General features: G+C 44.9%; 1 protein-coding gene across 3 annotated transcripts in view; it reads left to right on the top strand.

The window, feature by feature from the left end:
* Positions 1-12,374, top strand: part of MUC16 (mucin 16, cell surface associated) — a 239,107-nt gene that overhangs the window by 124,250 nt on the left and 102,483 nt on the right. For 2 of the 3 annotated variants that reach the window (XM_063599829.1, XM_055102885.2), the window contains 4 exons: positions 964-1,077; positions 5,005-9,684; positions 11,777-11,812; positions 12,048-12,113. In XM_063599829.1, the coding sequence (XP_063455899.1) occupies positions 964-1,077; positions 5,005-9,684; positions 11,777-11,812; positions 12,048-12,113 (4,896 nt within the window). The remainder of the gene's footprint in view (positions 1-963; positions 1,078-5,004; positions 9,685-11,776; positions 11,813-12,047; positions 12,114-12,374) is intronic. The other variant, XM_014342466.5, reaches the window with a different exon arrangement.

Genomic DNA, 12,374 nt, shown 5'->3' with positions numbered 1-12,374 from the left:
GAAGGAGGAAACACTACTTCCAAGAGGTCAGTAGATAAAGGAAGGAACTTCTTGGGGATTCCATTCCTCTGAAAGGGTTGAGCTTGGCACCAACTTTTGTTCTGGACACAAATCCAAAGAGGCCCTCCAACGACTGGAGTTTCTGCCTCACTGGACAATATCTCCAGGAGAATGATTTGCTCCCTCTCCTTCTTCACATTATTTTGTAATTCACACTAATTTTAGACACATTGGTGGCTATTGACCCATATGTTACTATGTGACTCAGTAGTTGAGTCACGGGTGTTCAGTAAGCAAGTGATGAATGGCATGGCGAGAAGGGAGAAGTGTAGTTGGATGGATAAAAGGAAGAATGGAGAGATGAGTGAATGGAAGGAAGCAAACATGAAGCGGAGGAAGGATAGATGCACAGAAGGAAGGATGAAAAGAAAGAAAGATGATGGAAGACAGGATTGAAGGTGATATAGATTGAAGGAAAGAAAGGTAGAAGGATGAAATGAAGTAAAGATTGAAGAAAAGATGGATGGAAAGAAGAAAGGAGGGTGCACAAAAAATCTCACACTTCACCACATATGATTCATCCATATAAGAAAAAACCACTTGTACCCTCAAAGCTATTGAAATACAAACTTTTAAATTAAATTTTTAAAAAGCAAGAGAAAGGAAAGAAGGGAGGAAAGACAAAAGGAAGAATGGGTGATAGGAGGAAAGAATAAAAGGAAGAAAAAATGGAAGAATAGATGATCAGATCTAGGGATGAATGAAAGGAAGGATGGACAAATCTATAGGTAGGTGGATGGATCTATGGACAGGTGTGGCCACTTATGGCACATAGTCCCAGCTCCAGTTCATACTGATGGACTTGAGGAGTGTTTGTGGCCAATGAAGTGGATCCATTTAGACAGTGCTCTTCTTCTGAATGAGATGAGTTACCCCAGTTTTTCTCCCCACCTTCATCTTCAGGAACTGATGGCATTATGGAACACATCACAAAAATACCCAATGAAGCAGCACACAGAGGTACCATAAGACCAGTCAAAGGCCCTCAGACATCCACTTCGCCTGCCAGTCCTAAAGGTAGGTTGAACTTTGCTTACCTCCCAGTAATGCGACTCGTGACCATATTTCCTCCTCCAGAGAGACAAAATGTTTGTATTCTTTAGAGAGAGAATTGTGTGTGGTTGTCATAGGTTTCCCTGTCTGAACTGAGTCTTTATCTAATGGTTACCAGGCAGATGTTACCACTTCTCTTTCTCCTCATGGCATGCTGAGTGAGTTTTGTCCAACATCAAATATTCAGAAATTTGTCCATATTAACCAAATTTTTAAAATGCTCATTAAAAACTTACTATGAGCTGGGCGCAGTGGCTCATGCCTGTAATCCGAACACTTTGGGAGGCTGAGGTGGGTGGATCACCTGAGGTAAAAAATTCGAGACCAGTCTGGCCGAAATGGTGAAACTCCATCTCTACTGAAAATATAAAAATTAGCCGGGCATGGTGGCACACACCTGTAATCACAGCTACTCAGGAGGCTGAGGCAAGAGAGTCACTTGAACCCAGGAGGTAGAGGCTGCAGTGAGCTGAGATTGTGCCAATGCACTCCAGCCTGGGTAACAGAGCAAGACTCCAGCTCAAAAATAAATAAATAAATAATATATATATATTATTTATTTAAATAAAATATACTATATATATATATATATAGAGAGAGAGAGAGAGAGAGAGAGACAGAGTATGTCTGAAAATACATCCCAATAGTTCTAGCAAATGTAGGAAAAAGAAGTATAAATTAACAGCCTTTATGTATGCCCTGGTTGAAAAACAGACACAACTCTCTTGTAAGAGAAACTTCAAAAAAAATACCTAGGATTATATCTCCCATGATGAAAAATTTGGAACTGTACATTTTTTTAAACTTTCACTTAAATAAAGAAGATGGGTGAGCTCCTGGGTTATTTTTGTTTGTCATCACTGGAGAGCTAAATCACAATATGTAAGTACAATGGGGGGAATAAAAACACGATATAAATGTAAGATGGTTTATGACATCACTGTTATATGTTTTCTTTGTCACAATATTTAGTAATTCCTCCTTCTGTTTTGAATAAAGTCTGAAACAAAATTTTCACTTTAAAAGGCAGTAATATGAAATACATAAATAAATAAAAATCTGGGTTTCTCAACTTTGACACTATTGTCATTTGGGGCAGATACTTCTCTGCGATGGGGGCTGTGCTGTGCATTGTAGGATGTTTACCAGCCTCTCTGGCCTCTGTTCTAGATGCCATACCTTCTGCCCACATACAGTTGTGACAACCAAAAATATCTCCAGACATTGTTAAGTGTCCCCTGGAAGCAAAACTGCCCCTGGTTGAGAACCACTGAACTGGAGAATGTATCCTAAGATCCATCTTACTAGATGGGCGTTTTCACCTCACTTCATTCTCTTTCCATTCTGGTCCCCACAAGATCCAGAAGTCCCTTTAGGGAATTAATATAATGCAATGGTTAATAATATGGGTTTAGGATTTAGATACGATGATGTTCAAGTTTTCACCCTGTCAATAGCTGTGTGTGACCTTGGTAAATTGTGGTCTCTGGATTTCTCTTTTTCTCCTGTAAAATGACAAGAATTATACAATGTGCATTTTATTTTATTTTATCTCATTTTATTTCTTTATTTATTTGAGGCGGAGTCTTGCTCTGTCACCCAAGCTGGAGTGCAGAGGTGCAATCTCGGCTCCCTGCAACCTCCATCTCCTGAGTTTGAGTCATTCTCCTGCCTCAGCCTCCCGAGTAGCTGGGATTACAGATGCACGCCACTAAGCCTGGCTAATTTTTGTATTTTTAGTAGAGATGGGGTTTGACCATGTTGACCAGGCTGGTCTAGAACTCCTGACCTCAGGTGATCCGCCCACCTCCTCCTCCCAAAATGCTGGGATTACAGGCGTGAGCCATTGCGTCTGGCCAGAATGTGCCATTTAATGTTCTTGTGAGGTTCAAAAAGACAGTGCATGTCAAGTGCTTTGCAATTGCTCCTCCTCCTCCTCCTCCTTCCCATTAACAAAATCACCATCATCATCACCATTATTGTTAGATACACATGAAGCACTTGAGAGTGCATTCTCAGACATATTGTTTTTAGAGTATATCCAGCAACACAGGGACACTGCTCCATAATCAGAGTCAAAATCCCCTTCATTTTACCCCCTTTCTCTACCAAGCTCCAGTAGGCTTTGTGGGCTTTATAGAGAAGCCTCCAGTTAGTTCTTCCTCTTCCCTAGGAACCATTTTCTAAAGCCTGGTCAGCAGCTGCTGTCTCATCAATGCTACTGGAATCTTGTTCAAAGGTATTCCAGTCACCTTGGTCAGCTCTGGTAGTGTCTAGTGTGGTTGGTGGAGAATTCTATTTAGCAAATGTTTATTTTGTAGTAGAATTATTAGTAGTGACAGTAGTAATGGTAAGTAGTAGTGGTAGTAACAATAGCAGCAATAGCACTAGTAAGTAGTAGTAACTGTAGCAATAACCATAGCAATAAGCAGTAATACTAGTAGTAATAGTAGTGATAATGGCAGTAATGGTATGTAGAGTTGTGTTGGTAGTAACAGTAGTAGTAGTAGGTAGTAGCAGTGGTAGTAGTGACAGTAGAAATCATAAGTGTTAGTGGCAGCAACAATAGTAGTAATAGTAGTAACCATAGTAATAACATAGTAATAACCATAGCAACAGGCAGTAATATTAGTAGTAACAGTAGTAATAACAGCAGTAATGACAGAGCACTACCATTACTGCTGTTACTCTACTGTAGGTAGAGTAGTAATATTAAGTGGTAGTGGTAGTAACAATAGTAATAGCAGCAGCAGTAGTAATAGTAAGTAGAAGTAACCATAGTAATAACCATAGTGATAGGTAGTAATAGTTGTGGTAACAGTAGTAATAACTGCAGTAATGGTAGGTAGAGTGGTGGTAGTAGTAACAGTAGTAGTAGCAGTGGTAGCAGTAACAGTAGCAATGGTAATAGTGGTAGTAACAGTAGTAGTAGCAGTACTACTAGTAGTAATCATAGTAATAACCATTGCAATAGGTAGTAGTAACAGTAGCAATAACAGCAGTAATGGTAGGTGGAGAAGTGATAGTAATAACAGTAGCAATAGCAGGTCATAGTCGTGGTAATAGTAGTAATGTCTTATGGTGACCCAGGAGGCACTGTGCTTGGCGCCTTTTTACCAACACTTTGAGATGGCCGTTGTACTTATCCCCACTTTATAGATGGGAAAATGGAGGTCCAGCAATATTTTTTAACTTAAAGAGCCACCCATCTCTTTAGAGAAAGAGCCAGAATCCCAGGCAGGTCTATCTTATTCCAGAGCCCAAGCTCTCAAACACATGATACACAATACTTAATCTCTCTCAAGTCAGAGGAGATCCACTTAAGTATACATCCATCCGCATATTCATTCATTCAATCATTCAACAAATATTAGTTGAGCACTTACCGTATGCCAAACAGTCAGACGTGAATAGCTGTCACAAATGAGACTGTGAAGGATGGTACAACGCAGATGCAGACAGTGTGATAAGGAAATATTGAGAAGCAAAGATGAGTTCTGGCGTGAATTTGTAAAGGTGGATGTGGGCTTGGATTTCAATAATGGCAGAACTTAAGGAATCTGGTGAGAAGTGGGCACTTCAGGCAGAGAGAAGAGCTTGAACAAGGCTCAGAGGCTGACAGTGCAGGAAACACATGGGAAGAGGGAATAGAGTAGCGGTCAAGAATTCACAGAGGATTTATAGGTGAAGATGCAACCAAGTTACAGACCAAGGTAAGATAGGGGAATACCAACCACAATCTCTTTTCCCATTCCAGAAGCATCCCAGACACATCCTAGTAACCGAGAGACATTTCTCTCCCTTTCCTCCTATGGAGAATAAATAAGCTATTGCTAGTCCAGTAAGTGTAATCATTTTGTTCAAATTGTGTGCCCATTCCCCAATTCACAGGACTACACACAGGAGGGACAAAAAGAATGGAGACCACCACCACAGCTCTGAAGACCACCACCACAGCTCTGAAGACCACTTCCAGAGCCACCTTGACCACCAGTGTCTATACTCCCACTTTGGGAACACTGACTCCCCTCAATGCATCAATGCAAATGGCCAGCACAATCCCCACAGAAATGATGATCACAACCCCATATGTTTTCCCTGATGTTCCAGAAACGACATCCTCATTGGCTACTAGCCTGGGAGCAGAAACCAGCACAGCTGTTCCCAGGACAACCCCATCTGTTTTCAATAGAGAATCAGAGCCCACAGCCCCACTGGTCTCTAGTTCTGGGGCAGAGAGAAGTCCAGCTATTCAAACTCTAGATGTTTCTTCTAGTGAGCCAGATACAACAGCTTCATGGGTTATCCATCCTGCAGAGACCATCCCAACTGTTTCCAAGACAACCCCCAATTTTTTCCACAGTGAATTAGACACTGTATCTTCCACAGCCACCAGTCATGGGGCAGACGTCAGCTCAGCCATTCCAACAAATATCTCACCTAGTGAACTAGATGCACTGACCCCACTGGCCACTATTTCAGGGACAGATACTAGTACAACATTCCCAACACTGACTAAGTCCCCACATGAAACAGAGACAAGAACCACATGGCTCACTCATCCTGCAGAGACCAGCTCAACTATTCCCAGAACAATCCCCAATTTTTCTCATCATGAATCAGATGCCACACCTTCAATAGCCACCAGTCCTGGGGCAGAAACCAGTTCAGCTATTCCAATTATGACTGTCTCACCTCGTGCAGCAGATCTGGTGACCTCACAGGTCACTAGTTCTGGGACAGACAGAAATATGACTATTCCGACTTTGACTCTTTCTCCTGGTGAACCAAAGACCATAGACTCATTAGTCACCCATCCTGAAGCACAGACAAGTTTGGCCATTCCAACTTCAACTATCTCGCCTGCTGTATCACGGTTGGTGACCTCAATGGTCACCAGTTTGGTGGCAGAGACAAGTACAACTAATCGAGCTCTGACAAACTCCCCTGGTGAACCAACTACAACAGTTTCATTGGTCACGCATCCTGCACAGACCAGCCCAACAGTTCCCTGGACAACTTCCATTTTTTTCCATAGTAAATCAGACACCACACCTTCAATGACCACCAGTCATGGGGCAGAATCCAGTTCAGATGTTCCAACTCCAACTGTTTCAACTGGGGTACCAGGAGTGGTGACCCCTTTGGTCACCAGTTCTAGGGCAGTGATCAGTACAACTATTCCAATTCTGACTCTTTCTCCTGGTGAACCAGAGACCACACCTTCAATGGCCACCAGTCATGGGGCAGAAGCCAGTTCTGCTATTCCAACTCCAACTGTTTCACCTGGGGTACCAGGAGTGGTGACCTCTCTGGTCACTAGTTCTAGGGCAGTGACTAGTACAACTATTCCAATTCTGACTTTTTCTCTTGGTGAGCCAGAGACCACACCTTCAATGGCCACCAGTCATGGGACAGAAGCCGGCTCAGCTGTTCCAACTGTTTTACCTGAGGTACCAGGAATGGTGACCTCTCTGGTCGCTAGTTCTAGGGCAGTAACCAGTACAACTCTTCCAACTCTGACTCTTTCTCCTGGTGAACCAGAGACCACACCTTCAACGACCACCAGTCATGGGGCAGAAGCCAGCTCAACTGTTCCAACTGTTTCACCTGAGGTACCAGGAGTGGTGACCTCTCTGGTCACTAGTTCTAGTGCAGTAAACAGTACAACTATTCCAACTCTGATTCTTTCTCCTGATGAACCAGAGACCACACCTTCAATGGCCACCAGTCATGGAGCAGAAGCCAGCTCAGCTGTTCCAACTCCAACTGTTTCACCTGGGGTATCAGGAGTGGTGACCCCTCTGGTCACTAGTTCCAGGGCAGTGACCAGTACAACTATTCCAATTCTAACTCTTTCTTCTAGTGAGCCAGAGACCACACCTTCAATGGCCACCAGTCATGGGGTAGAAGCCAGCTCAGCTGTTCTAACTGTTTCACCTGAGGTACCAGGAGTGGTGACCTCTCTGGTCACTAGTTCTAGTGCAGTAACCAGTACAACTATTCCAACTCTGACTATTTCTTCTGATGAACCAGAGACCACAACTTCATTGGTCACCCATTCTGAGGCAAAGACGATTTCAGCCATTCCAACTTTAGCTGTCTCCCCTACTGTACAAGGGCTGGTGACTTCACTGGTCACTAGTTCTGGGTCAGAGACCAGTGCGTTTTCAAATCTAACTGTTGCCTCAAGTCAACCAGAGACCACAGCCTCATGGGTCACTCATCCTGGGACAGAAGCAAGTTCTGTTGTCCCAACTTTGACTGTCTCCACTGGTGAGCCGTTTACAAATATCTTATTGGTCACCCATCCTGCGGAGAGTAGCTCAACTCTTCCCAGGACAACCTCAAGGTTTTCCCACAGTGAATTAGACACCATGCCTTCTACAGTCACCAGTCCTGAGGCAGAATCCAGCTCAGCCATTTCAACAACTATTTCACCTGGTATACCAGGTGTGCTGACATCACTGGTCACTAGCTCTGGGAGAGACATCAGTGCAACTTTTCCAACAGTGCCTGAGTCCCCACATGAATCAGAGGCAACAGCCTCATGGGTTACTCATCCTGCAGTCACCAGCACAACAGTTCCCAGGACAACCCCTAATTATTCTCATAGTGAACCAGACACCACACCCTCAATAGCCACCAGTCCTGGGGCAGAAGCCACTTCAGCTTTTCCAACAATAACTGTCTCACCTGATGTACCAGATATGGTAACCTCACAGGTCACTAGTTCTGGGACAGACAACAGTATAACTATTCCAACTCTGACTCTTTCTTCTGGTGAGCCAGAGACCACAACCTCATTTATCACCTATTCTGAGACACACACAAGTTCAGCCATTCCAACTCTCCCTGTCTCCCCTGGTGCATCAAAGATGCTGACCTCACTGGTCACCAGTTCTGGGACAGACAGCACTACAACTTTCCCAACACTGACGGAGACCCCATATGAACCAGAGACAACAGCCATACAGCTCATTCATCCTGCAGAGACCAACACAATGGTTCCCAGGACAACTCCCAAGTTTTCCCATAGTAAGTCAGACACCACACTCCCAGTAGCCATCACCAGTCCTGGGCCAGAAGCCAGTTCAGCTGTTTCAACGACAACTATCTCACCTGATATGTCAGATCTGGTGACCTCACCGGTCCCTAGTTCTGGGACAGACACCAGTACAACCTTCCCAACATTGAATGAGACCCCATATGAACCAGAGACTACAGCTACGTGGCTCACTCATCCTGCAGAAACCAGCACAATGGTTTCTGGGACAATTCCCAACTTTTCCCATAGGGGATCAGACACTGCACCCTCAATGGTCACCAGTCCTGGAGTAGACGCCAGGTCAGATGTTCCAACTACAACCATCCCACCCAGTATACCAGGGGTAGTGACTTCACAGGTTACTAGTTCTGCAACAGACACTAGTACAGCTATTCCAACTTTGACTCATTCTCCTGGTGAACCAGAGACCACAGCCTCATCGGCTACCCATCCTGGGACACAGACTGGCTTCACTGTTCCAATTCGGACTGTTCCCTCTAGTGAGCCAGATACAACGGCTTCCTGGGTCACTCATCCTCCACAGACCAGCACACCTGTTTCCAGAACAACCTCCAGTTTTTCCCATAATAGTCCAGATGCCACACCTGTAATGGCCACCAGTCCTAGGACAGAAGCCAGTTCAGCTGTACTGACAACAATCTCACCTGGTGCACCAGAGATGGTGACTTCACAGATCACTAGTTCTGGGGCAGCAACCAGTACAACTGTTCCAACTTTGACTCATTCTCCTGGTATGCCAGAGACCACAGCCTTATTGAGCACCCATCCCAGAACAGAGACAAGTAAAACATTTCCTGCTTCAACTGTGTTTCCTCAAGTATCAGAGACCACAGCCTCACTCACCATTAGACCTGGTGCAGAGACTAGCACAGCTCTCCCAACTCAGACAACATCCTCTCTCTTCACCCTACTTGTAACTGGAACCAGCAGAGTTGATCTAAATCCAACTGCTTCACCTGGTGTTTCTGCAAAAACAGCCTCATTTTCCACCCATCCAGGGACAGAAACCAGCACAATGATTCCAACTTCAACTCTTTCCCTTGGTTTATTAGAGACTACAGGCTTACTGGCCACCAGCTCTTCAGCAGAGACCAGCACGAGTACTCTAACTCTGACTATTTCCCCTGCTGTCTCTGGGCTTCCCAGTGCCTCTATAACAACTGATAAGCCCCAAACTGTGACCTCCTGGAACCCAGAAACCTCACCATCTGTAACTTCAGTTGGACCCCCAGAATTTTCCAGGACTGTCACAGGCACCACTATGACCTTGATACCATCAGAGATGCCAACACCACCTAAAACCAGTCATGGAGAAGGAGTGAGTCCAACCACTATCTTGAGAACTACAATGGTTGAAGCCACTAATTTAGCTACCACAGGTTCCAGTCCCACTGTGGCCAAGACAACAACCACCTTCAATACACTGGCTGGAAGCCTCTTTACTCCTCTGACCACACCTGGGATGTCCACCTTGGCCTCTGAGAGTGTGACCTCAAGAACAAGTAAGAATAACTTTTTTATTGTGGTAAAATATAAATACTATAAAACTTGCCATTCTAAACATTTTAAATGTACAACTCAGCAGTACTAATACATTCACATTGTTGTGCAACCCTCACCATTATCTGTTTTCAAAACTTTTTTTATCACCCCAAACAGGACTGAAGGAATAATTTCCCATTCCCCATTCTCCCTAGTGCAGTGGTGCAATCTCGGCTCACCACAACCTCTGAACCTCTGTCTCCTGGGTTCAAGCAATTCTCCTGCATCAGCCTCCTGAGTAGTTGGGACTACAGGTGCACGCCACCGTGCCTGGCTAATTTTTGTATTTTTAGTACAGACAGGGTTTCACCATGTTGGTCAGGCTGGTCTCAAACTCCTGACCTCAGGTGGTCCACACGCCTTGGCCTCCCAAAGTGCTGGGATTACAAGTGTGAGACACTGTGCCCGGCCATATGTGTTAGATCTTACTAATCCTGTCAAGAGGATTCAGTGTCCTTTTTTTTTTCTTTCTTTCTTTTGATAGAGTCTCCCTCTGGCACCCAGGCTGGAGTGCAGTGGTACGGTCTTGGCTCACTGCAGCCTCCACCTCCCAGGTTGAAGCGATTCTCCTGCCTCAGCCTCCCAAATAGCTGGGACTACAGGCGCGTGCCACCACGCCCGACTAATTTTTGCATTTTTAGTAGAGATGGGATTTCACTATGTTGGCCAGGCTGGTCTCAAACTCCTGATCTCAAGTGATCCGCCCAAGGGCCTCCCAAAGTGCTGGGATTACAGGTAGGAGCCACCTCACCTGGCCCTATTTTCGGAATGGATTTTTTTTTAATTTTTAAAATGTCACCTAAGATTATTGTGAAGATCAAATAAGATAAAATCCTAATAACCCAAGTAAACCACAGGGCTCCACTTGGACCAGTCTCAGAAGTTTCAAGAAAATCAGTCAGACCATCAAATGTAAAATAAGTCTAAATTTTCTTTGCACTATTCACAGAGCACCAAAGAGGATCTAATTCATGTTTCAGAACATACCATACTTACTAAAATCCCCTTTTCCTCATTTCTTCTCATTCTGCAACTTTATCATCTCCTGCGGACCCCCCAGCCTCTCCCCTCCCCATAGTCAGTCTCTCTCTCTCTCTTTCCCTCCCCTCTTATTATCTCAATTTCACATGAAAGAATTCCAGAAACTATACTGCCAAAAGTCTTTCCTGTCTTTGAAAAGTTGGGAAAGAGGAGAAACTCAGACAGCAATGACAAAATTATACGTAATGGATGAAGGAAACACAAATAAGGCTGGAAACAGAAAATTTTGTCCCCATCATTTATTTAATGAAGGTGGCAGTATTCCAGCCACATAGTGAACCCCCACAATAAGAAGGGGCCTCTGGCGATTGATTATTGTCATTGTTGTTAATGATAATGAGGGTGAGGATATCATGAGCATCAATGTAGGAGGCAGTTAACTAATAAGACCAAGCTGTCGGCTGGGCATGCTGGCTCACACCTGCAGTCCCAGCACTTTGGGAGGCCAAAGTGGGTGGATCACTTGAGGTCAGGAGTTCAAGACCAGCCTGGCCAACATGGTGAAACCTGGTCTCTACCAAAAATACAAAAATTAGTCAGGTGTGGTGGCGTGTGCCTGTAATGACAACTACTTGGGAGGCTGAGGCAGGAGAATCACTTGAACCTGGGAGGCGGAGGCTGCAGTGAGCTGAGCTTGAACCACTGCACTCCAGCCCGAGCAACAGAGGGAGACTCTTGTCTCAAAAAACAAAACAAACAAACAAAAACTAAACCAAACAAAAAAAGACTAGCTGTTATTCATTTATTTATTTAGAGACGGAGTCTCGCTCTGTCACCCAGGCTGGAGTGCAGCGGCACAATCTTGGCTCACTGCAACCTCTGCCTCCCAGATTCATGTGATTCTCCCGCCTCAGCCTCCCCAGCTGTTGTTATTCATGAATGAACCTCAGAGAAAGCACACAGGAGGGTTGGTGCACCTGTGTTTTGAGTTCTACCCCTCCTTCCTCTCTTAACCTCCTCCTGTCTTCTCACTCTTATTCTTTCTTCCTTCCTCTCCCTCTCTCTCTGCAGGTTATAACCATCGGTCCTGGATCTCCACCACCAGCAGTGAGTAAACATGGCCCTGAAGTCCCTATGCCCTGGGAATTCTTCCTCCCTAAGCCTGCCTTCCAGGGGGAAAGTATCCCCCATTCCCTAGGTTCTCATCCCCACAGAAACTCCAGAATAGCAAAAGTCTCAGGCTGAGCCAAGGCACAGATGCCAGTGCTCACCAAGAGTCCTATTCTCCCCTCGCTAAATGATACGACCCAACAAACCCGATTCACGCTGCGTTTTCTTTCAGCTCCGATGACCTCCATGTTCTCTCCAAGGCCTCTCGTATCTGTGAGCCCCACCCCCAGCGCTACAGGTAGGAATCTGGCTTCCAGCTCCCATGAAACGTCGGCTGCCATTCAGTGGCTGATTAATTGCTGTGTGGTCTGAGTCCTGATGCCCACCAAGTCTCAGCGTGTCCCCCCCTGTCCAATCTCATCCAACAATTTAAGCTAATGCTTGTTTAATGATGTCCTCACTATACCACCTTGGACACTTTCTTTTTGCCTGGATTTAAAGCTTCCATTTCTTTCCTTCCTTCCTTCCTTCCTTCCTTCCTTCCTTCCTTCCCTCCTTC

The sequence above is a fragment of the Pan paniscus genome, chromosome 20 (assembly GCF_029289425.2).
Source record: "Pan paniscus chromosome 20, NHGRI_mPanPan1-v2.0_pri, whole genome shotgun sequence".
Lineage (NCBI taxonomy): Eukaryota > Metazoa > Chordata > Mammalia > Primates > Hominidae > Pan > Pan paniscus.
The sequence above is the reverse complement of the archived record's forward strand: the minus strand, read 5'-3'. Positions and strand labels throughout refer to the sequence as shown.